This window comes from Mus caroli, unplaced genomic scaffold (genome assembly GCF_978045245.1).
Source record: "Mus caroli unplaced genomic scaffold, Mus_caroli_1 scaffold_14, whole genome shotgun sequence".
Classification (NCBI taxonomy): Eukaryota; Metazoa; Chordata; class Mammalia; order Rodentia; family Muridae; genus Mus; species Mus caroli.
Genome location: NW_028227269.1, coordinates 482682 through 509568, shown reverse-complemented (window position 1 = coordinate 509568; position 26887 = coordinate 482682). Strand labels below are relative to the sequence as shown.

At 38.8% G+C, this 26887-nt stretch overlaps 1 protein-coding gene and 1 pseudogene across 3 annotated transcripts in view; both read right to left on the bottom strand.

Annotated features, from left to right (window-relative positions):
* Positions 1-26887, bottom strand: part of Asxl2 (ASXL transcriptional regulator 2) — an 81461-nt gene that overhangs the window by 50118 nt on the left and 4456 nt on the right. Inside the window, exons 2-4 of one of the 3 annotated variants that reach the window (XM_085830164.1) lie at positions 16415-16498; positions 5790-5900; positions 378-525 (exon numbers count right to left, since the gene is read on the bottom strand). In XM_085830164.1, coding sequence (XP_085686290.1) covers positions 378-525; positions 5790-5900; positions 16415-16498 — 343 coding nt within the window. Of the gene's footprint in view, positions 1-377; positions 526-5789; positions 5901-16414; positions 16499-26887 lie in introns of those variants that run through there. The other 2 variants (XM_085830163.1, XM_085830162.1) reach the window with 2 other exon arrangements.
* On the bottom strand, positions 19666-20233 carry LOC110307008 (eukaryotic translation initiation factor 1 pseudogene; annotated as a pseudogene).

Below are 26887 nucleotides of genomic sequence, written 5' to 3'. Positions count from 1 at the left end.
CTCTCTCTCCTCCCTCTCCCCCCCCTCCCCCTGCGCCCCTCTCTCATTGATCCTGGAGCATGTCCCCTTATCCCCTTCATTATTGTTATATATGGGTGGGTGCTGGGAATCCAAACTCAAATCCTTAGGCTTACACAGCATATTAGCCACAGAGCAATCTCCCAGTCCCTAAAAGAAAAATATTATTTTTTTAAAAGCTCCTCAGTCACACAGTCAGACAGGTTCATGAGGCTAGTGGCTGCTGCCCTGAAAGGTTAAATACAAACACTTGGACCCCCGCAGGAGACTATTGCAGAACACTAAACTACAGACAAAGAGGAAGCTGATGGTCTGAGGAGAGTGACTGACAAGGCACTGCTGCAGCAGTCGGAGATTACCTTTCCTTTTCCACCTGCTCTTTCTCCCTTCTTTGTTGCTGCCACCATCACTGCTGCTGCTGTTCTCAGAGCTCTGAGAATCTGACTGACCATCACTGCTTTCTTCTGAACCTTCTGACAGCTCTTTCACTCCATCTGGCACATCTTTCTGAAAATGTAGGCATCCTGTTAGGACTGTCACCATTTTAGCAAATCGAAACTAAATGTCTAATATGTAATGTAGCAGATAATTAGCTGATTAATTTTTAGTATTAATAGAGTAAAACCACAAATACTTGCCGAAATCCTTATACTTCCCTTTTTGGGGATCAAATAAGTTAATTTTCAATCTATATTCAAAGATAAAAATTACACAAAACATTTATATGCAGGTACAACATATATTTAAGTTACATGAAAACTGATGTATATATAAATCCAGGTAAAAGATGAAACGCTAAGGTTTTAAAAGCTCATAATTTTCTTAGACATAGTTGTGTTTGTATAGGGTAGCACCTTATATATTCTGAATTCAATTACATAATTCAAGTCAGGAGAATAAGATTATCATATTATTTCATCTAACTAGGTCCTCAACATTGGCTAATAAGTAGCAGCAAGAAAAGAACTATTGCTTGTTCTGTTGTTTTTAAAAATCATGTTGGGTGCTGGAGAGATGACTCCGTGGTTAAGAACACTGATTGCACTTCTGAAGGTCCTGAGTTCAATTCCCAGCAACCATATGGTGGCTCACAACCATCCATAATGAGATCGGACACCCTCTTCTGGTACGTCTAAAGTCAGCTACAGTGTACCTATTTATATTAAAAAATAAATCTTTGGGCCAGAGCAAGTAGAGACTGAGCGTGTGGGCTAAACCGGAGCAAGCAGGGCCAACCACAGGTAGCGGGGCCTACCAGAGTGAGCGGTCCTAAATTCAATTCCCAACAACCACAAGAAGGCTCACAACCACCTGTACAGCTACAGTGTACTCATATATATATACATTAAATAAGTAAACAAACAAAGAAATAAATAACATGTTAATCACTTTGGTGTTAGTTCTGAGTAATGAGACTGTTAACCAGAAAGAATAACTGTCTACTTAGTGTGAAAAAACATAACCAGGTAGCTGCATATGAAAAGCTAGAGAAGTAACTACACAGTCTTAGTCTAAGTTAATTTGTCATGCTTTAATTTTAATTTCTAAGGTGAGGTAACAGTACCTACCTTAAAAGGTCACATAGAAATTAAATGAGCTAATTAAATAAAATTACGTTTAGAATAATGTCTTCATGAGAGCTCAATATTAGCTACTGTGTGTTCACATAGTACAAAAAAATATATATAAATAAATAAATTAGTGAATGTTATTTCTCATAAGGATTTTCTTTCTATCAGTACTTTCTGGTCCCACATAATTATTTTTACACTCACATTAAAAAAATGAACTGACAGGCACAAAAAATTAATCCTACATCTAACTGACACCACATGACACATTAAGTCCAATTGAGTAAGAACAGTTATTTTCCAATTAAATTTCCCCTCTAATCCATCTCTTATGTTATACACTTTCTTAATACAGACCCCATATTTTTATATTCCTTCCTTCAAAATGCAGGACAGCTTTTATAGAGTTAGTTGCCAGCCAGACATCTTGACCTGTAGGTTCAACAAGTATCTGAAATACAAATATAATTATCTTCTTTTTGCAAAAAATCTTGTGATCCCTCTGGGATCAATGGCTCATGCCCCAAATCTTAGGCTCTTTTCTCACCACTATTTCACACATCCCAAATGCAATGTGTCCTGTGTCTCGTGGTCTATTCATCTGCTACCATTATCACTTTGTCCTTCAATCTATAATCACCTTTACATGAAAACCTTCTTAAACACGGCTTTGATCCAATGCTTCTCCCTGATGACCTCTGACCTCTGCTTACTCGACACACCACCCAAACACACAAAACTCAGAGTCAAACTTAATTGTTAGCTAATCTTTATCAATTATCTTGACTCCCGTGATTATCACTTTATCTAATTTTTTTTTCTACTTAAAAATTCATTCAGAATTTTATCTGTCTCTTCATTTGAGCTACTCATAAGAAATGGGAAGCAATAAGAAAACCTATTGTTCCCTGAAGGCCTTCACTTCTCTTAAGTTCAAGTACAGCTCAAATCTTACTGGTAAATAACAGAAACTTAATAGATCCCTTTATTCAAAACTTATCCTACTTTGCTTCATTATAATGGTAGAGTTCACAGTATATTTTATAAATATGAAATATTTTAATAATGAAAATATAAGCATAATGGGTTCAAGAACTATAGTTTATCCAACTTTTATTTCTGGCATAGACTTGACAATGTGATACAAGACATACATTATTTGAACTCTAAGTTCTTTTTTCTTTAAAGATTTACGTGTTTTGCATGCATGCATATGTACATGTATGTACAGTGTCTGAGAACATCATGCTAGAAGCTGAGCTCCATTCCTCTGCAATATCAACAAGTGCTCTTAACTGCTGAGCCATCTCATCTCTCCAGCCTTAAACTCACTGACTTTTGTACTTTCCTAATTAAAAGTGGGATTAGGCAAACATTGTTCTGCTGTTTGGTCTTTGATTCTAGCTCCTAAAACAGGCACCTAACCGATTTAGACCCTCCTAAATGATAAGATTGATAATACCTGTGTTGATGAGTGACTGTGAGAGTGTTTCTAATGACCTGTGCCTCAGAGTGAGCCTGAGTACTAAGAGACAATTATGTGATTAGAAAATTGCAAATTTTAGTCAAGATCTCAAGGATGAAGGCTGAGTTGATAGCAAGGACAGAATGATGCTTCAATCACAAACCTTCCATTCAAGGCTAGCCTAGGACTTTGGATAAGGCTAAAATCAACATTTGTGCTTAGAGCTGATATGACAAGCCAGCTTCCATATTCAATGACCACCTCAGTTTTTGCATGCCTTTTATCTGAATTACAATAAATGGAAAACTTAAAAGGTTTTCTCTGGAATTTTTTTTGTAAGCAGTCCTAGAAAGTTAATGAATCCCAAGAAGGACATGAAACAATAATTACAGCTGGTCTATCAGAGGTTAGGTCACAACCAAAGACTCATAATGGCAGCTGAAGTGAAGGGTAATCTATGGAATTGGTCCCTTAGCCTGACACAATGGGCAGACAGTGCAAAACCTGAGTTAAATTAAAGGGTGCCTAGCTGATTTTAGTGGGAGAATTGTTTGATGTATGAAAGAAACCCCCAAAACAACTGATACCAAAGAACTGACCTAAGTGGTATTAAGAATAGAAAATATATATTAAGGTTTTTTCCTCCTCATCTCTACAACACAGTAAGCATTTTAATGAATACAAAGAAAATTATGGAAGATCGAGAATAGCTAAAGTAATCAAAAGAGAAAGTGAAAGCTTCATTTAGAATTAAATCCCATAATATACAAATGTTAAACACTGCAGACAAAGTCAGAGGAAGTAAGATTAAAAAGTGTGAAAGGATTTTGTATGTAGTGCAAATTGGTTCTAGGACTGGACATGGTCCTTTTGCTTTGCCTCCTGAGTCGTAGGATCAATAACCATACAGCACCACATTCAGCTCCTAGAGATGGGGTTTGTTCCTCTTTTGTTCTGTATTGTTTAAGATGGGATCCCACTGTGCTTCACAGGCTTGCCTGGTTAGGACTCAGAGGTACCTCGATCTGCAGCCTGAGTGCTAGGGTTAAAGGCATGCATAGGCTCACTTGGAAGATGTCCATTTGTTTAGTTTTACATTATTTAGTACGTAAGTATGGGCACCAATGTGACATAGCACACATATGAAAGTTAAAAGGACAACTTGTGGGAGTTGGTTCTCCTCACTTACATGTGCCCAGGGGACAAAATGAGTTGTCTGTACCTTTACAAGCTGATCCGTCTCAGCATCCCAGATTAGATGTGCTTAATGTTAGTAGACTCCATACCACTACTGAGCATTGTGGTATGTAGCTAGGAGAAAAGAGGTAATGGGACAGAGGTGTCTATGGATTTGTCCCTTTGGATATAACTGTCTGCCTTGCTGATTCATTCATTCTGGCTTGCTGATAAACTTCCTTCATTATTATTTTAATTATCAGATCAACACAAGCTTAATATCCTTACGTCAAGAATAAAAATGATTCTATACACGTAATAATAACCACAATTCATGTATGGTGCCACATGGGCTGGGCCAAAGCAAGTTAAATCTAAATGAGGTGGGTGCCTCTTGCTTGAGTTACTGGACTCTTGTCTCCCTAGACTTACAGTTTGCAGAATGGAGACTCGGAATGAATTCATATACGATGAGAAGCTGACTGAGAATAAAGCTAAAAGAAAGAACAGAGACCAAGACTAGATGACATCTTTTTGATCCCGCTTGGATTTCCCAGGAATGTTTAGCTGTATGAGTTAAATTCTCTAGCCTTCTTACTAAGCTCATATAAATTGTTCTTCCTGCTTGCAAGTGAAAGGATATTGTTAAGAAAAGGCCACCATTTCAGTGTATGAATTACATATTAGCCAACTTGTTATGAAAGAAGAAATGTGGGGGCTGGAGAAATGGCTCAGTAGTTAAGAGCTCCAACTGCTCTTCCAGAGGTCCTGAGTTCAAATCCCAGCAACCACATGGTGGCTCACAACCATCTGTAATGACATCTGACGCCTTCTTCTGGTGCATCTGAAGATAGCTACAGTGTCCTTATATATAATAATAAATATTTAAAGGAAGGAAGGAAGGTAGGTAGGTGGGCGTTAAGCTTGACCACAGTTCCTATTATTGTTCTGATATAATACAGCCACCACTGGTAAAGAATCACAACTTCTGAACTTAGTTTTCTCCCTTAAAAACAGGAATAATAACCATAACTGTAGGTTTTAGTGGGGAAGATGAGTAAAGCAAAGCCATCTAAAGCAAGACCCAATTTGTAAATATGTAAATATTTTCGGCCTCTTTAAAATAAGAAGTAGGGGCTAGAGAGAGGGCTCAGCAGTTAGGATCATGAACTGCTGTTCCTCCAGGACACGGGTTCAACCCATCACCCACACAGAAGCTAACAATCAACTGGAACTCTAGCTCCAGAGGATCCAACACCCTCTTCGGGCATCCATGAGTACCACAAGAATGTGGTACATAAATTATACATGCAGGCAAGACATCCATACACATAAGATCAAATAACCTCAAAAAATTTATTTAGAATAAGAATATATAAAGAGGGTGCCTTTTTAGTATTCATGAGGCTCTGAGTTCAACTCCCCAAAATTTACTTACTTTCGGGTTGAAATTTTATTTCTTTCTGGGAATAAGTTCCTCAAGAACAGAACTCTGTCTATGTAACTCAGTAGTTAGATGTCGCCAACCCTTACTATTGCTTGCCTCCCCAACAACTTACCTTCAAAGTATACACGCCCATTCTACCTGGAACTTTATAGAAGATGCCTTCTTCTCCTCGGGAGTTTGTATGCAGCATTGCATTCAAGCATGCAAGAGGGGAAGTCCCACTAAAAGCAAAGAAAGTGAAGAACATAGTGATTAGTATATCTAATCATGATATAAATATTTTTTATAATTCTAACTTAATTTTTAGTTGATCAATATTCCTTTATATAATTTTTTACTAACTACAAACTGGATCAGTACAGAAAGAGATTGACACGAAAAAAATGAGTAGACAATTCATCTTTGAATATATAAAGGGGGAAAATTTTAACTTAACACTTGAATAGAAGCAAAACAAAAAATTTCATATAGCAATATGAAACTTATTTTGCAAACCTACTTTATTTATGCATGAAACTTTACAGGTAGACATGAAAGTGGAAAGCATGCACACATGCATGAGAGAACATGCTTGCACACACACACACACACACACACACATAGATTCAAATAAGTATTTATTCTCTTGTACACTGCTGCACTAAACTAAATCTGATCAGTAAAACAAACTGCCATGGTTTCTTTTCTTGTACTTACACCTATCAGAAGATCACTTTAAACACCTTAAAAGAGGTTTAATAGACTTCTTATATTGCATTTAGGTTTAGGTCCCCCACCCCCACCCCGCCCCACGTTTTAAAATGTTAGATGCAAAAAAACTTTTCTGGACCTGGCATGGTGGCACACAACTGTAATTCCAGAATGTAGGACACTGAGACAAAAGGATCACAAGTTCAATGCTACCCTCTATTATAAACCAAATTCCTTAGGGGGAGAAACTTGCATTTTTTTCACCTGTCATCGGATCGTATTATACTTCTTTTAAAAAGTCCAATAAAATTCACTAAAATACATCCTTATCTTGATTTGTCATTGCATTAAGGAAATGGGACTAATGTTTTACCAAAACTCTAATGCTGGCTTCTTTTGTTATGGACTTATATATAAGGAATGGGGGTTTGCAGGGGGATGGGAGGTGGGGAAGTGAAGCAACCTGGAGTACAAGTGCTTAGGTCCCAGTCTATAGTCTTGAAGAATGAAGATTTAAATACAAGGCCATGGCTAAACATTGCTAACTGCCAGAACTGTGATGGTTCAGGAGGAGAATGTAGAAGAAACATACAGGTCTAAACAGAATCCTCACTACCTATGAGCTACTGAAATCATAAAGTAACGATGCTACTATGAACAGCCTCGCTGCCACTGCCAGTGAAAGCTAAGAAATATGGCAGAAGTCCTACAACATGGAAATGGCTGGAAAGATTAGCTTCTTGATACTAAAGAACCATATAGACCTATGGCTGGGCTGCTAAGGCTTGGGAATAGAGGCTTACATTAATTCTATGTCCGACTCTTCTCTTTATCCAACTACAATTTCTGTTACTTTTCTCTACAATAAACTCAAACACATGTGAACAAGAAAGAAAAAGAAACAGGAAAACTGGGTATGGTGTCACATGCTTTTAATCCCAGAACATAGGAGACAGAGACAGACAGATTTCTGAGTTCAAGGCCAGCCTCATCAATAAATAGAGCAAGTTTCAGGATAGCTAGGGATATACATAAGAACCCTGTCTGGGGGCTGGAAAGATGGCTCAGTGGTTAAGAACAATGAGTACTCAGCCAGAGGTCCTGAGTTCGATTCCCAGCAACCACCTGGTGGCTCACAGCCATCTGTAATGGGATCAGATGCCCTCTTCTGGTGTGTCTGAGGACAGCTGAAGTGTACTCATATAAATAAAAAAAAAGTAATCTTTAAAAAAAAAAAAAAGAACCCTGTCTGGAAAAAAAACAAAAGGGGGGGGGGTAGTGGAAGAAGGGGAGAGGAAAGAGAAAGAAAGAAACTAAATGAAACAGGAAAGAAAGCTATGCAGTTTTAAGCATAATGCCACGTGCATTAAAGAATATCCCTAAGCAGAGCATGGTGGTTCACGCCTTTAATCCCAGCACTTAGGAGGCAGAGGCAGGCGGATTTCTGAGTTCGAGGCCAGCCTGGTCTACAAAGTGAGTTCCAGGACAGCCAGGGCTATACAGAGAAACCCTGTCTCGAAAAAACAAACAAACAAAACAAAACAAAACAAAAATCCCTGAGTATAGTGACTCACATACGAAATCAAGCCTACAGAGGGAGCAGTGCTTCTCAGCCTTCCTAATGCTGCTGCCCTTTCATACCCTCATGGTGGTGTGGTGAGCCCCAACCCAAAACATTATTTCATTGTTACTTCATAACTGCAATTTTATTACTGTTATGAATCTTAATGGAAATATCTGTATTTTCCTATGGATTTAGGCAACCCCCTGAAAAAGGGTTTTTGACACCTCCTGCCAAAGGGTCTCAACCCACAGTTTGAGAAACACTGCTCTACAGGCTGAGGCAGGAAGATGACAATGTTCTGTCAGCCTGGGCTATAGAGTAAAGAATCCCCCCACAAAAAAATAAATGAAAAAAAAAAGCATGTTATAAAATATCTAATTGTAGAGGTTAGAAGGATGGCTTGGTGGTTTAGAACACCTGCTACTTTTGCAGAAGATCCAAGTTCAATCCCTAGCACCCACATGGAAGTTTACAACCATCTGTAACTCCAGTTTGAGGGGATCCAATGTTCCCTTCTAACTCTACAGACATCAGGCATGGAATGTGGTGTGTGCAAATACATCACACACACACACACACACACACACACACATGCCCGAACCCGCCAAATATTGATAAGTGCCAGATACGGCAGCAGGGAGGTAATCTCTGCGAGTTTGAGACCAGCTTGGTCTACATACTGAATACCAGGCCAACCAGGGCTACACTGAAATCCTGCCTCAAAAACCAACAAAAATAAATTGATACACATAAAATGTTTTATAGCTATTAAAATAAAAGCTTGAAACTAAGACCAGCATTAAAATACAGAAAAAAAAAAACGTAGTACAAATATAAAAATCAGTCTAAGGTCAAGCAGGGGATACAGTACTAAAGAAAATAAACTAATGCTTGTTTTTATATAATTGGGCTTTTTTGTTCATTTGTTGTTTCTTTGAGATAGAATTTTCATTCTGCAGCACAAGTCTAAAGTGGTGTGGAACACTAGATGTAGCCCATGCTAGCCTCAAACTCAAGGCAGTCTTCCCAGTTTAGTCTCTCAAGCACTAGTATTACAGGTATGGAACACCATGCCCAGCTTTTGGAGCTGCGGTACTTAAAGCAACATATTCTTAGAAAACAGGAGTAGCAAGAGAGCACACTGAAAGTTCATATGGAAGTCAGGAGGTGGTGACTCGTGCCTTTTAATTCCAGACCAGCCTGGGCTACAGAACTGGCTCCAGGACAGCTAAGGGGTAAACAAGAAATTCCACCTCAAGAAAGAAAGAAAAGGGAAAAGAAAGGGGGAGGGGAGGAGAGGGGAGGGGAGGAGAGGGGAGGGGAGAAAGAAAGAAAGAAAGAAAGAAAGAAAGAAAGAAAGAAAGAAAGAAAGAAAGAAAGCAAGGAAGAAAGGAAGGAAAAAAGGAAGGAAGGAAGGAAGGAAGGAAGGAAGGAAGGAAGGAAGGAAGGAAGGAAGGAAGGAAGGGGAAAAGAAGGGAAGAAGGAGGGAGGGAAGGGGAGGGGAGAGGAGAGGAGGGGAGGAGAGGAGCATATAAAGGGCTGGAGAGATGGCTCAATGGTTAAGAGCATTAGCTGCTCTTCCAGAGGTCCTGAGTTCAGCTCCCAGCAATGACATGGTGGCTCACAACTATCTGTAATGTGAGCTGATGCCTTCTTCTGACATGCAGGTGTACGTGCAGATAGAGAACTCAACTCATATATATTAAATAAATAAATAAGTTTTTAAAAAAGCATATATAGAGTTTATAAAAAGCATATATGAAGTCTGACTGGAGACTCCTTAAGTAATTTTTGCTGTTCTTTTTTTTTTTTTCACATTTTTTTATTAGAAATTTTCTTCATTTACATTTCAAATGCTATCCCAAAAGTCCCCTATACCCTCCCCCCACCCTGCTCCCCTACCCACCCACTCCTACTTCTTGGCCCTGGCATTCCCCTGTACTGGAGCATATAAAGTTTGCTAGACCAAGGGGTCTCTCTTCCCAATGGTGGCCGACTAGGTCATCTTCTGCTACATATACTGCTAGAGACACGAGCTCTGGGGGTACTGGTTAGTTTATATTGTTGTTCCACCTATAGGGTTGCAGACCCCTTCAGCTCTTGGGTACTTTGTCTAGATCCTACATTGGGAGCCCAATTTTTGCTGTTCTTGTTTGGTTCTTTTGGTTTCTTACAATTACTAAGAGACAAAAACAACTTTTACATTTTTATAAAAAGGTCTATCGATTTTTATTTTATGTGTATTTGTGTTTTGCCTGCACGTATGTCTATGAGAAAATGTCAGATTCTGGAGTTATAGACAGTTGAGAGCTGCCATGTGGATGCTGGGAATTAAAACCCAGACCTCAGGAAGAGCAGTCAGTACCCTTAACTGCTGAGCCATCTCTCCAGGCCTAAGAAAAACAACTTAACTGCACATCCCCCACCACCACCCCCCGCCCCCGAACTGTGGACCGAACCCAGGGCCTTGGACTTGCTAGGCAAGCCTCTACCACTGAGCTAAATCCCCAACCTTGACTGTACATTCTCAACTCATCCTCCTTTCAGTTCTCCGCTGGTCACACTCAAAGCAACAGAGACTGAAGAACGGACATTTTAAAAGGCAGGCCATTGATTGGAGCTCACTATTCACCAGTCTAGCCCAACAAAAAAGTTAAAGGGGGAGGGGGTTTTTGGTGGGAGGGGTGGGCAAGAAAATGCTTGATGTCCACCCCTGTCTTACAACCACATAAGCATGGACATATAAGATACCCAAAGAATAAAATAAAAAAACAAAAATACACACATAATAAACAAAGGAACCTGTCTCTAATGGACATCTGTTCTTTTTCTCAACTATGATAAAGTGGTATATTAACCCAGAGAAGGCCACAAGGGTGCTATGATTAAAGGCATATGCCATGAAGCCCAGCTGAAATTGTTAAAAATAAAACACACACACAAAGGGGGAAAACGACAACAAAGCCCACCTCCTCGCCCAAGGTTTGGTAGAGTGCTGCCTGCCATGCCTTGTAAAGGCCAGGGGCTTAATCCCCATTCTCAAGGAGGCAAAATAAAATCCTTACCCAATCTACTGCCTACCCTTTACACACAGATTACAAATGTGAGTTTAAGTTTATCACTAACTAGCTATACAATTCCTTCCTGTTACAACGTCTTTATGAGACAAAATACACATGAAATACCTAACTCCCATTTAAATAAGGTCATTTCAAATACTGGTTCATTATAACACCTAACTTTTGAATCTTATGGTAAACAGGTAATAAAAAGCAGCTTTGAGCCAGGCGGTGGTGGAGCACGACTTTTAATCCCAGCACTCGGGAGGCAGAGGCAGGTGGATTGCTGAGTCTGAGGTCAGCCTGGTCTACAGAGTGAGTTCCAGGACAGCCAGGGCTGGAGAAACTCTGTCTCAAAAAAAAAAGTAGCTTTGAGAGAAACAGATTGCTTCTCTATTTCTGTGATAAGAGCACTGCCTAGCTATTTATTTATTATCTTATTACGGATAATTAGGATACTTAAAGTTATTTTTTTTTAAGGGGGGAGGGGTTTCTGTATAGGCCTCGCTGTCCTGGACTCATTCTGTAATCCAAGCTGGCCTTGAACTCAGAGATCTAGCTACTTCTGCCTCCCCCCTACTGAGTACTGGGATTAAAGGCATGTACCACCACTACTGCCCAAATTATCATGCTCAAAGTTCTTAACAGCTGGACCAAATTCAGTTTTTGCCTCTAAAATAAGTAGAACAAAAAGTTACATATAGGATCTTAAGATTCCAGGTAAAAGAAGTGTCACTGTGAATGAACACACAGATTGAAACCCAGAAACTTTTCGGAAAAAAAACAAGAACTGAACTGGAAACAATAAAAACACAAAAAATTATCTAAAACTTTATATTGCTGCCCTATTGGGTGGTTATTGTTCATTTAGCAATGCAATTTTGAATCTTAATAGCTAGTGCTGTTATAACTGCTTTCTGTTTCTTTAAAAAAAAAAAATTACTTTTTGAAAACTGAACTGGGTCCTCTTCATGAGTAGCAAATGCTCTTAACTGCTGAGTTTTGTCTCCGGCCTAGCTTTGCTTTCTGCTTTTGTCTCAGAGCAATAATGCCAGATGATATGGAAACAGATGTTGAACTTCTGAGTTTTTAAACAGTTGTCTGAGTCATTTAACCAGTTCCTAATATTTTCTATCAGGAATTCTTTCTCAGAGAAGTAACTTAAGAGTTATGGTAAATCTTAGACTATATTAAATGGCTTTGACTTTAAGCCTCAAAAACAAATACTAAAATAGGAGTGAGTTATTAGGTGGTATCGTGCATATGGGGTAAAACTACATAAAACTGGGCATGGTGGCACACATCTCTAACTCTAAGCCCAGCATTTTGGAGACAGATCTTAGTAAGGCCCTGCTTAAAAACAAAACGATCAAAAACAGACCAGAACAAAAGTAGTCCAGCCTAAGTCACTTTGTCCTCAAAGACCTGAGACCACCACTACCACCTACAAAGTATCCAACAGGCCAAAATCAAAGATCCTGTCATCAGAGCATCACAAAACACAGGCAAGCACACTTACACACACACAGAGAAAAAACAAATTTAAAAATTTAAATCTTATTAAGCTTCATTCATGGCCTGTTACTTAAATGAACTTAAAGTACTAACTAAAGTTACAAGAGATTAATCTAAATCTATAAGCAAACATGACATATACATGACACATATATATTTCCTGTTCTCAAGCCTCACATAGAAGTCATATAACTGAAATAAAAACAAAAAAAACCTATTCTATAAATAAGGGAATTGCTGCAGACTAAGGTTATCTGAAGTGGGATGCAAACACAGACAAAATGCCAATTTGGTAAAGGATTCAGACTATGAATTTTAATCTGTTCCGCCTGGTTTCAGGTAAGTATCACTTGATTATAGACAATTGACCATATTTTCTCTATACAAGTCGAGCAAAAATATTTGTAATCTCATAGGCAACGGGCAATGTGCACATCTCTATCTTGTGAGTGTTTTCATCAACATGCTGAATTATACTTCAGTGGTATAAGGCAAATTTAAGTTTTGATAAACCTTAATGTCAACAATTTCTAAAATTATGGCCATGTAATGGTTACAAACTATAAAAATAAACAGTAAAAAAGAGCACACTTAGTGACTAATATTTATACACTATCACAGTTATTTCATTTCTAAGCTAGTTAGTTCGATAAAGTAAAGATCATGCATACAAAGGCACACTCAATAAAACTTGTAAAAGAGTGCTTTATAACTGCTTAATACTCCTTTAGAATAAAGTAATACTTCTTACCTTCTGGAGTTGGAATGCACCCCAAGAAAATAAGGAGGGAAAAAAAAAGGTTTTAATTTTTCTTTACAAGTAACAATAAGCTCCCCCAAATAATTTATACCATGATCTTCCAGCAATACTAACAATCCTCAAATTAGTAATCGTCATCACCTTACTACATAAAACATTACATTTTTTAAATGCATAAATTAATCCAAAACATTGTTGTCTAAAATTGCACATTTAAATTCAGCTATATAGCCTAAGCTACTATAGAAAAATAATTCAAATACTTGAATTCTATGAAAAAGTGTAACTATCAGAGCAGCTTAAAGTGAGAATTTTGTAATAGTATTCGTTTTCCCATGCATTTTTATTACAAGGAATCATAAAGCCATCAACAATGGCCTTACAAGTTATTTGCTTCTCGGTGATCTACAATGAATTTGATGCAAATTTATTAGATTATATTGTTGCTCTTGCTGGGTATACAGGCACTTGTTTGTACTCTCAGATTTATGAATTCTAGGCCAACATAGGCTATTTAGTAAATCCTGGCTGAAGAAAACAAAACGAAAACAGCAAGCTGGGAAAGGTGGTATATACCTGTAATCTCATTATTTACAAGGTTCAATTTTCAGACCACCCTGAGGTTTTTATGAGATCCTATCTATCCCCCTCCCAAAAAAGAAAACAAAAGCTTTGTCTATCAATACCTAAGGGTTTGCTTCTGTTTAACTTTGTCTGTCAATACCTAAGGGTTTGCTTCTGTTTAACTTTGTCTATCAATACCTAAGGGTTTGCTTCTGTTTAACTTCTTCTTGACAGTCCTACCAACTTTGCAGGCTTGACAACAGACTACAACCAGTGTGAAAAGAGATAGGCTTAATACAGGAGCTAATCTTAGAAAATCATGTTATTAACTTAATAAGAAAATGCACATGTGTACTTTTGGGAGTTGTTTCTCCCCTTCCACTCCTTCCACCATGAGATCCAAAGGTCAAACATAGGTGTATGTAGCAAACAAACACTTTTATCTATTAGTCATCTTCAGACACAAAATATTCTTCATTCTTAAATTAGGCTTTTTCTAATGAAATCACTTTGGGGAAATTTAGCTTGGTAAATAGCCAAAAAAAGATCTACTTAATAATGATTTCTGCCATAAAGTAGTGACAATGAACGTTTTATTCTGTTATAAAAGCACCACAAATGTATTTTTATTTTTATTTGGTGTTCTAAAAGAGTGTGGTAGTTTAAACAAGAATGGTCCCCATAGGCCTGGCGAGATGGCTCAGCGGGTAAGAGCACTAACTTCCAATGGTCCTGAGTTCAAATTCCAGCAACCACATGGTGGCTCACAACCATCTGTAATGAGATTCGATGCCCTCATCTGGTGCATCTGACAGCTACAGTGTACTTATAATAATAAATAAATACCAAAAAAAAAAAAAAAAGAAAGAAAAAAAGAAAAAAGAATGGTCCCCAGACAGGCATTCATGGCGCACGCCTTTAATTCCAGCACTCGGGAGACAGAGGCAGGCGGATTTCTGAGTTGGAGGCCAGCCTGGTCTACAGAGTGAGTTCCAGGACAGCCAGGGCTACACAGAGAAACCCTCTCTCAAAAATAAATAAATAAATAAATAAATAAAAAGAAAGAATGGTCCCCATAACTTCATATACCTGAATGCTTGGTCCCCAAATGTTTGGAAAGAATTAGGAGGTGTGGCCTTCTTGGAGGAGGTATATCACTGGGAATGTGATAAAGTTTCAAAAAGCCACCTAATTCCTAGTTACCTCACTCTCTGTCTCATGCTCTAGCACCCTCTTTAACTGTAAACACAATTTAAAACTTTCTTTTTATAAGATTCCTTGGTCAGCATGTTTTATCACAGCAACAGAAAAAGTAACTAATATGTAGCCCTGCCAGCCTGGTATTCAGTGTGTGGCCAAGGTCAGCCTTGAACTTACAGCACTTGTCTCAGCTTCTACAACACTGAAATTACAAATGTGCCCTGCCACACCTAACTTTTCTTGTTTCTATTTTTTGGTTCAAGTTTCTTTTTTCTTTCTTTTTTCTTTTTGTTTTTTTCAAGACAGGATTCCTCTGTGTAGCCCTGGCTGTCCTGGAACTCACTCTGTAGACCAGGCTGGCCTCCAACTCAGAAATCCACCTGCCTCTGCCTCCCAAGTGCTGGGATTAAAGGCGTGCACCACCACTGCCTGGTTTGGTTCAAGTTTCTTATCTTTTCCAAAGTAACTCCAATGTAGATGGTCAAATTTATCTCAATATACAAAATGAATGACATAATTTTAACATTTCTTGATAACAGAAAGTTTTAGTTATGCAATAATGATTATATACTACTATCATAACAAGACACTTAGAAATTGGAGTGTATTATCTTTGACCCTATTAATACATCTACTACATTTGAAAATTAAATATTTGTTTATATATTCATTTTTAAATGTGCATGTGTGTGTATGCGTTTGTGTGCACGTGCCACAAAATGCATGTGAAGACCAAAGGACAACCTCTAGAAGTTATCTATTTCCCTATTCCCACAGTGAGTTCTGGAGATTAAACTCAGATCATTAGATTAGCATGGGCATGGGCTTTAACTCCTTGAAACACCTTAGCAGCTCTATTTCTTATTTTTTGCTATGTTGCCCAAGTTGGTCTAGAACTCATAGACTCAAGTGATCTTCCAAGACTTAGTCTCTCTAATGCATCTTGAACTATAGACAGTGTCATGATGCCCGACAAAGACTTTCTCTTGACACATATAGTAAATTTTTCCCATTTCATTCTTGTTAGCAAATCTTATTTTTTCTTACACTGCTTACCTCTAGAAGTTGACATTTATCATTTTTATCCAATAATTACCAACCTCAATATATTAAAAGTACAAAGTGATAGGTGAAGGCATAAAGCTAATTAATTCCAGACCTTCTGAAGAATTAACATGCATAGGTCTTAAAAGATGAATACTTTACCTTTTCATGAAGAGTTTGCTTTACTTACTTTTCATTTTATATATAATGACTTAAAAACTGCAATAAACCTGAAGTTCAGAAAGTATATTATACTAATCAATGTGTAAGACAAAGAATACCAAGTATTATTAAATACTCTAACCAAACACAATCATTACTAGTAATAGTTTAATAACTTGCCTGATTTCTTTCAGTCCTTCTCTCTGGATAACCTGAAGAATTTCTTTATGACTCATGGGTGTATTAGGGTATTTTTCTAAGACCTGAAAAACAAGGAAATAATAATGAATTAATTCTTATTTTATTTCACATTCTCATTCTTGTAATTGTATATTCTACTATGTCAATAGTTAGAACTAAAACATAAATATCTAGAGATTTCTTCCGGACTTTTTCCTCAGCCACAAACAGTAAGTCAAATTCTAAAGCAGAAACAAACCAAAAAGGTTAAAATTAACATTTGAATTACTCAATGAATATGAAATTGCTTAATTTTCCCAAGTCCTATCCCCACCTGTGACCTATCACTGTGCATAGAAGATTCTCTATTTTAACAAGGTGTGTTGGCCCACAACTTTAATTCTAGCACTCGGGAAACATACATATGAATCCCTGAATTTGAGACCAGCCTGGTCTAGTCTAAGTTCCTGGGCATCCAGGAATACACAGAGAAACCCTGTCTTTTTTTTTTTTTTTAATCATCTGTTTACATTTCTATCAGTAACTACTACTGAATGGGCATACAGTAAATTCTCAATCAAATAAATGAACATATAACTATATTAAAATTGCATCTGTGGAACACTTATCTCCCTGCTTTCTGACTACATTTGCAGTCAGTAGTATGACCTCACACCCCTGCCATGTGTTCCCCATCATGATGAAATATAGCCTCAAACTGTAGTTAAATTAAATCCATGCTTCGTTTAAAAAAAAAAATCAATATCAGTGGTTTGGATGCAATAAAGCCGGTAAGCATAGTGTAAGCATAGTTTGTTCGCCATTAAATGGAACTAAAAGCCTGAACAGAATGAATAAAATAATTATCTGAAGGCTTCAAAAATGGTAGCAGATAAAAGGAAACCACAATTAGAAAAAAACAAGGTGTACTCAGAAGCGGATTTCCTGGTTTTGTTTTCTCTATAACCTCCTGGCTTGGGCTCAACTGCAACCCAAACTCAAGAGCACGCAGATACAGACAGAAAGCGTTCCAATACAAATGTCACTGTATATCAAGCACAGTAAAGAACACTTGTCTAATGTCACAAAGGAAGGGAATTCTCCCAAGTTGTTTTTAGACTTTGGAGTGTGTCACCATACTGTCCCTCTCTTTCTACACCTGCCCAGGCAACATAGCAGTAGCCATAAACCAATATCACATTTTGAAACTAGCCACTAGCTGACATAAATGCAAAATAGATGCAGAATAAGTTCTAAAAATTAAGACGTTTTGAATTCTAGTACATAGATTTGGGAACTAAAGCTAATGCCAGGCACAATCCTTTAATGCCAGCACTAGCGGTAGATCTTTGTTAGTTCAAGGTTACACAGTAAGACACTATTGCCAAAACAAACAAAATTTCTCCATAGGATTTAAATAAGCATTTGATGGGTTCTTTTTAGTTTGGTTTGAGGACAGATTCTCCAGCCCAGGCCCATAGCTCCCTACAGAGCCAAGAATGGCCTTGAACTTCTGACCCTCCTGTTTCCACATCTTCAGTGTTAGGACTTCAGACAAACTACATCTACCCAGTTTGTGCTGGGGATGGATTCCAGGACATCTTATATGCAATGAAGCACTCTACCAAATAAGACCTTTCTCTGGACCTTCATGGCTACGTAATCCTAAAAGCAACACAATGTCAACTACATAATCTGAAATCACTCTACAGAGTTCACAAAACAGGTCTACAAACAACAGACCCAAAATGGCAACTCTCAGGGTTATGAAACTTGGATAAGCAGCTATGCTTCAAGAAGCAGAGATGCATGTTTTTGTTGTGGTTGTTTTGTTTTTTGTTTTTTCTTTCTTTCTTTGGTTTTTCAAGACAGGGTTTCTCTGTGTAGCCCTGCCTGTCTTGGAACTCACTCTGTCGACCAGGCTGGCCTCCAACTCAGAAATCCACCTGCCTCTGCCTCCCAAGTGCTGGGATTTAAGGCGTGCGCCACCACTTCAGGATGCCGAAAACAGGATTGCCCCTGATGACCAAAAATCTGTGTCACATCCTGTTTCTGATGTCAGCTTCATCAAAAAGGTTAGCAAATGAAAATGAAGTAAACAATGAAGTGAAGTAAACAAAAGAAAGTGAAGTAAACAAAAGACCATGTTTTTCTCAGGCTATTAGCCCTTTTTTCTTTTCTGCAATTTTCACCACAAATAACTAATGATATATTAATTTCTACTAGTAAATAAAAAAGCACACAGAAATAGAAAATAATAAGTTCCGAAACATACATACATATACATATACATACACATACACACACACACACACACACACACACACACATAAAATCGGGGCTCTTTCAGAGGTCCTGAGTTCAATTCCCAGCAACCACATGGTGGCTCACAACCATCTGTAATGGAGATCCGATGCCCTCTTCTGGTGTGTCTGAAGACAGATATGGTGTACATGATCATATACATAAAAAATAAATGAATAATTCTTAAAAAAGAAAAGAAAAAAATCATTCCTCTGTGAAACTACACTATACTGCAAGAAAAACTAAGAGTAAAATATCAAGCATAAAACATTTGTGTTTTCATGCAACAGTACTTTGATTAAGCTGGACAGAATAGTATATAACTGTTTAATTCCAGCACTATAGAGGGTGAGGCAGGAAGACAAAGGTTATAAACCAGCTTAGACTACACATATAGATTCTGTCTCCCCCTCAAAATGGCTTATAATTACAGCACTTAAAAGAGACAGGAAGTCTGCAACAAATTCTAGGTCAGTCTGGGCTACAGCCTGGGCAACAAAAAAAAAAAAAAAAAAAAAAAAAAACAAGACATGGGAAAGCGGGTGGCGATGTAGCCTTTATTTCCAGTACTCTGGGAAGCAGAGGCAGGCAGATCTCTAAGTTCAAGGCCAGCCAGTTCTATAGGGCTCCAGGACAGTCAGAGTACACAGAGAAATCCAGTTAAACAGAAGTCGACAACTAAGAAGACAGTAATGAAGAAGGAGAAGGAAGGAGGGAGGGAGGGGGGAGGGAAGAGGGGATGGAGGAAAGGAAAAAGAAAGAGAATATTAAAATAAAAAGATAACAAAACAAAAACAGGACCTAGGACTGTGAGATGGATCAGCAGCAAGGCTGCCACCAAGTCTAATAACTTGAGTTCAATCAAGGAAGAGAAGTACCATTTACAAGATGTTTGTTCAGCTGTGTGCACATGAACTCACAAATAAATAATAACAAAAAAGAACAATTTATCTTTTTTTTCATGGCTCTTTTCAGTTTATTGCATGAAGGAGTTACACTAGTCCAAGTTAAAAGCGGACCCCAAATGATTACATTATACAAGCTGTGAGGTTTTTAAACTTGTGACAAGGGACAGAAGGGAAATTCTTCTCATTGCAAGGAAATCCTCACTTAAGCTTCAGAGAGCCACAAGCACTTAAACCCATGACCCTTCAGCTGATCGTGGTTAGCCAGTCCATCTCTATCAGGAGCTGGCATATGTTCTTGCGCTGGTCACCCTGTAGCTGAATTACTTCTCCATATTCTGGATGCTCAATTACAGTACCATTGCAGGCAAATTTCTTCTTAAACGCCTTCACTGGTTTCTTTTTATCGTAATCATCAGCGATCCCTTGCACAGCGGTAAGGGTTTTCCTGCCGTTTCTCGGTTGAGTTCTTACATGGATATAATCCTCGGTGTCAGCAGGAAGCGGGTTACCACCCTTACCTGCATCAGCAACGGGGTCGGAAGAGTGGAGGTTCTGGATGGCGGACATACGATATGATGATTCCTTTACCTCGGTGGAAACGGCTGCGGAAGGTGGCTGTGGGAGAAGGCGGGCGAGTGGGGGGTCAGGGCGGGGGGGGGGACACACGGAGCGTCGGGAAGCGAGAGGGCTCGAGGGGGAGGCAGCTGAGTCCTCGGCGGCGGCTCAGTGACTGGGCAATTTATCTTTTTGATAACTTAATTTTTGTTTATATTTAATTGTCCTAATCCCCTAAGAAAATATACAGAAGGATGAGAAAAATATATACATACACTAGAAAAATCTGAGAAGAAAAATATCAAATATTTCTAAGGAAAGATACTACATAAGCTATTGCATTCATCACTACTACTACTTAGATAAAGCAAGTGTAGATTTACTAAAGGGAAGTGAGGAAACCCCTTGGAAGTGGAAAGGATTCCAAAGGAGGGATACCATATTCTTTTACCACAACTAGGCTAGCACTTTTCCAAAACAGTTACCTTATTCTAACCACAGGAGGGCAGTGTTTGTCTCACAAAAAAATTCTACTGAAACTGTTTAAACTACAAAACATATTTTTTACAAACTGTTCTTAAAACAATATAAATAAACATGTAAAAAAGTTAAATATCAAAAGTATAAAAAAGTCAAGGAGAATGGGCAAGGTTCTTAAAGTACTGACTAATACTGCTCCTTAGCAGAAGCAGCAGTGCAGGTTTTTATTTCCAGCACCCAAAAGGCAGGGAGGCAGAGGCAGACAATGGATATCTGTTGAGTTACGGGCCAGCCTGGTCTACATAGCAAGTTCCAAGTAGGCCAGGGCTACTCAATAAAATGCTGTCACAAACAAAATAAAAAGAATATTTATGTTACCAGTGACACCTATTCACTGATAACTTAAATATTCATCTGGAGAGATGGCTCAGCAGGCTAGGAGCACTGACTGTTCTTCCAGAGGTCCTGTGGTCAATTCCCAGCAACCACACAGTGGCTCACAACCATCTGTAATGGGATCCGGTGCCCTCATCTGGCTTGCAGGCACACATACACAAAGGCAGGCCACTGTATACATAATAAGGTAACCAGTACTTCTGTAATCTTTAAGATGACTCACACATGCAGAGTGAGAAAGGTTAGGAATAAGAAATCTGTGCTACACAAGATACACAAGAGCCAGTAAAGAAAAACTATCAAATTTGAGTCAGGTGTACATGACTCAAATGGAACATGCCTTTAATCCCAACACCTGGGAGGCAGAGGCAAGACCAGGCCAACCTGATCTACAAAGAAGAGTTCTAGGATAGCCAGCTCCAAACAGAGAAACCCTATCTTGAACAACAATGGGGCTCGGCTGGAAAGCAAAAACCATGGATGTTGTTCCAGGGGATCTGAGTTCAATTCCCAGTACCCATATGAAGGTTCATTTAATTCACAACCATATATAACTCCAGGAGTTCAAAGGAATCCAACACCCTCTTCTGGCCTCCACAGCACCAGGTGTGCAGGCAAATGTCAAAACACATTTATAACATTTTTAAAAAGCCAACTTTATTTTGAAGTTGTAGTGGTAAACAATGTCTGAACTGCAAGATTAATAGAAACATTCTTTTTAAGCAACAAAATTGTTTTAACTCCATTTAATCAAGAGGAAGGGCATCAGATTCAGCAGGTTTAGCAGTGAATTGGAATCCAGGACAACAACTAACATTTAAGTCTTCGTACAGCTTCCGGTTTCTGTCTGTGCCCTGGAGTTGACCCAGTGCCACAGCTCTCCATACCCAAACCCATTGGGAGAGAGCTGGTCTCCAGGAGTGCTGACACACCTGAGAGCACAGGTGAGACCACATCTTCTGCTTAAATTCCTGGCCCAAGAGGGTCCTGCCCAGAACCATCTGGACACAGGAACTAAGGAACAGCCCGAAACAGGATCTTTCCAGTTTCCATCTGGACCCTGGAGTTGACCCTGTGCCACAGCTCTCCATACCCAAATTCATCCGGGAGAAAACTAGTTTCCCAAGAATGCTGACACACAGGCTTACAGGAGGGACAAGCCACAGTCAGAGACAACAAGACCAGCTAACACCACAGATAACCATCTGGTGAGAGGCAAGTGCAAAAACAAAGCAAGGCTACTTGGCATCATCAGAACCCAGTTCTCCCACCACAGCAAGCCCTGGATACCCCAACACACTAGAAAAGCAAGACTCTGATTTAAAATCACATCTCATAATGATGATAGAGGACTTTAAGAAGGACATAAATAAATCCCTTAAAGAAATATAGGAGAACACAGGTAAACAAGTAGAAAGCCTACAGAACTCCAAATAGATTGGACCAGAAAAGAAATTCCTCCCATTACATAATAGTCAAAAATCAAATGCACAAAACAAAGAAAGAATTTTAAAAGCAGTGAGGGAAAAAGATCAAGTAACATATAAAGGCAGACCTATCAGAATTACACTATACAGAGGCTACAAAAGCTAGAAGATCTTGGGCAAATGTCATACAGACCCTAAGAGAACACAAATGTCAGCCCAGGCTACTATTATACCCAGCAAAACTCTGAATTACCATAGATGGAGAAACCAAGATATTCCATGACAAAACCAAATTTACACAATATTTCTCCATAAATCCAGTCCTACAAAGGGTAATCTTAGATGGAAAACTCCAACACAAGGAGGGAAACTACACCCTAGAAAAAACAAGAAAGTAATCTTCTTCCAAAAAACCCAAAAGAAGATTGCACACAAACATAACTCCACCTCTAACAACAAAATATTAAGAAGCAACAATCACTGGGCGTGGTGGTGCACGCCTTTAGTCCCAGCACTCGGAAGGCAGAGGCAGGCGGATTTCTGAGTTTGAGGCCAGCCTGGTCTACAAAGTGAGTTCCAGGACAGCCAGGGCTACACAGAGAAACCCTGTCTCAAAAAACCAAAAAAAAAAAAAAAAAAAGAAGCAACAATCAGGGCTGGAGAGATGGCTCAGCAGTTAAGAGCACTGACTGCTCTTCCAAAGGTCCCCAGTTCAAATCCCAGCAACCACATGGTGGCTCACAACCATCCATGATAAGATCTGATGCCCTCATCTGGAGTGTCTGAAGACAGCTACAGTGTATTTACATATAATAAATAAATAAATCTTTAAAAAAAAAAAACCCTCAAGAATTTATAGTTCCTCATGGGCTTTCCAATTTGCAATGTCATAAGACAATGACAATATATACAAGTGATAGTAAAGGGAGCTACATAGTGGTAAGTAAAATAGTGATTCTAAACATACTCTTGAGAAAAGAAGTATATACTGTATTCTCTAGAGCAATGGAGGGGTGGGGACAACAAACACAGTGAGACAATTGAAGAAGAAGGTGCCACACACCAATCATCATAGCTGAGGCTAGGTGACTGAAGCAGGACAATCAACCGAAATTTGAGGTCAGTTTGGACTAGAGTTAGAGGCTTTATCTCAAAGAAACAAGTAAGTGGAAAGTGACCATTCCTAAGAGTCTGGAAGTCAATGGTTGCTAGGAAGTAGTAAGAGGCACTTTCTTCAGCGGCTACACTGGAAAGGTGACTGACCACAAGCCTGTAAGTAGCCCTCATCCATTCCCCTTATCAACCCAAGTGAAAAACCACTGGGCCACCAAACTGTTGACGGGGAACTAGCTGCCAAGAGAAAGGTGTCAGCAGAAGATCAACAAGGATAACAGAGTATGAAAATCTCATTATATATACTTAATATACATTAAAAGAAAACATTAAAGAAAAAGCAAGGGATGGTGGCTCACAACTATAAGCCCAGCACTCAAGGCCAACCTGAACACTTCACAGGTTCCAGGACGGTAAGGGTTATATTGCAAGGCTTGATCCCACCAAACAATCAAAATGACTAATAGCAATAAAGAAATGGTACAATGTCATTGTATGAAAGAGCTGCATTAAACCCTTTAAGTACTTTGAACATGCTTGACCTATGGAGTGGCATTATTGGGAGGTAAGGCCTTGTCAGAGTGGGTGTGGCTTTGTTGGAGGAAGTGTGTCACAGTGAGGATGGGCTTTTAGACCCTTCTAGCCACATGGGAGACAGTCTTCTGTTTGCCTTTGGAACAAGATGTACAACTTTAAGATCATTCTCCAGCACCACGCCTGCCTGGATGCTACATGCTTCCCTCCTTGATGATAATGAACTGAACCTCTGGAATCATAAGCAGCCTCATTTAAATGTTGTCCTTTATAAGAGTTGCCTTGGTCATGTATCTGTTCACAGCAGTATATAACCCAAACTAACACACCCCCTTACACTTCAGGAGATCAGCAGAACCTGAGAAAGATACAATCGGAGAACTCAATGTGTAAGACATATGGGTAGAAGGAATATGAAGTGAAAACAAGGTGAAGGTCACAGAAAGAAAGAAATAGCCAGTCAGTCACACATAGGTCCCAGACCTCTGAAATAAATCCCACATAGCCCAACTGACCTAAAATAGATGTTATCTCCTGCATAAAGATTTATATAACTCCTAGAATAAAAACACATGTCAGATCAATTTCCTCAACACACCACCTTTTCAGCCTCTCTTCAAATATATTTCACAATACTCAAAGGTAAATTAGCAATAAACTATTTTTAGCCTTTCTTCTCAATTTGTGCCTTGTTTTACAATGATTTTACATATTAACCTGTAAATCTTTTATCCATCATCTTTAAGATTTTTATTTTTGTGTGTAGGTGTGTATACATACACATGAATGCAGGTGTATCGGAATTGGAACTCCCTGAAGTTTTGGCTAAAAATCTGGGTTCTCCACAAGAGTATTTCATGCCACTAAGTCATTTCTCCAGCCCTTACCCACTGTTTTAAGTACTGAGGTCTACTAAATTTGACTTTGCTTCTTGGAAAACTCTCAAATATTATTAATTTACCACTATACAGCTTTAACAATGTATTTATTCTTATTTATGACTATACATTTTATTATCCAATTTAGGTTAAACAATACACATTTATCTCACAATTTCTGTATGTCTGGATTCCAAGCACATTAATTGGTCCTCCTAAAATCAGACCAAGCTGTGAAAATAAAAAAGCCACCTAAGAGTATGAGCTTTTCTGAGCCTTATGGTCCTCATCCCAAAGCCACTTCTAATCTCTGTTGAAACTTAGAAAATATTCAATCCTAAAGGCTGCCTCCCATTCCTTGCCACCTGTCTTCTTTCATACAGTTCACAACATGGACTTTTGCTTCTTCTGTTCTGTTTGTTTTTTGAGACAAGTTCTCACAATATAACCAAAAACTTACCATGGTGACCAGCTCCAAACTCCTGGCAAATCTGCCTCATCCTCTCTGGTGTTAACCCCACACCCACTAGGATAAAAATTATTTCGCTGCTTTCTTTTTATATAAAGATACAAAATGTATACAAAAGAAAACTTCCATTTGAAATTTCTTATAAATTTTTCTAGTTGTTTTTGTGTTTCTAATTGTGTCTGATTTATCAACATTTCTTCCTTTTATTAGTTTCCTTCTAAATATTAGGGGTTTGTGTTTTGCTTGGTGGTTCATACTGACTGTTGGGTTGGTAATTTACTATGTAAATTCCAAATGGGTTACAAAGACTTTATCTCAAAACCAAACACTAAAACTAGGAAGGAAGAGAAAGAGGGGAAAGCATCAAACAAAACTGTCCACAGGAACAATTTGAAATTGAGTATCACTAAACCAGCTATTGAATAATTCAAACATCAGTGACTTAGGCTCCAGATGGAGGCTTGGGGATATGGCTCAGCTGGTACTCAGCTTGCCTGGGATGCAAGAAGCCCTGGATTTCATTCCTAGCACTGCATGTATCCCAACACCATGTAAGGCTGTCATGGTGGCACCCACTTGTAATTCCAGCACTCAGGAGAATCAAGAGTTCAAGGTTAAGCCAGGTGCAGTGATATATGCCTTGCGTGCCTTAAGTCATAGCACTTGGGAGGCAGAGGTAAGTGGATGTCTGAGTTCAAGTGCAGCCTGGTCTACAGAGCTAGTTCCAGGACAGCTAGGACTATACAGAGAAACCCTGTCTGGGGGAGTGTGGGGAGCTGAGGGAGAATTCACTGGTATCTGGTTATCCTCATACAGAGAGTGGACAGTGCAAGAGGCTAGTGCAGGCTACATGAGCTAAATAAAATCACTTAGCCCCTCCTATACATACACTTCCTCCCAGCCCACTCTCTACAGAGTCTCAAGCCCAGACTAGCCTCACATTCATCATGAAGCAGAGAATGACTCTGAACCCTTTGATTACAAGAGTATGTCAACACACCAGTTTATGCCATGAATGCAGTGCGCAGGACAGAACCAATTCATTAATGTTAGGCAAGCACTCTTCAGGCTGTGCTAATCTCCACCCTACAACTTTTAATCTCTTAATAGGAAAAAATATTTCTTAAGATACCGAAACCTAAAAGGAATAAAGGTAAAGGCTGATCATCTTGATTACATTAACATTGAATGTACAGGAGGGGATAGAGAGATGGCTCAGCAGTTAAGAGCACTTCCAACTCTTACAGAGGAACCAAGTTCAGTTCCCAACACCCAAGTCAGATAGCTCACAATCACCTGTAACCCCGGTTCCATTGAAGTCAAATGCCATCTTCTGATCTCTATGGGTACTGCACAGGCATTTATAGATAGACAGACAGACAGACACACACACAAAGTAAATCTTAAA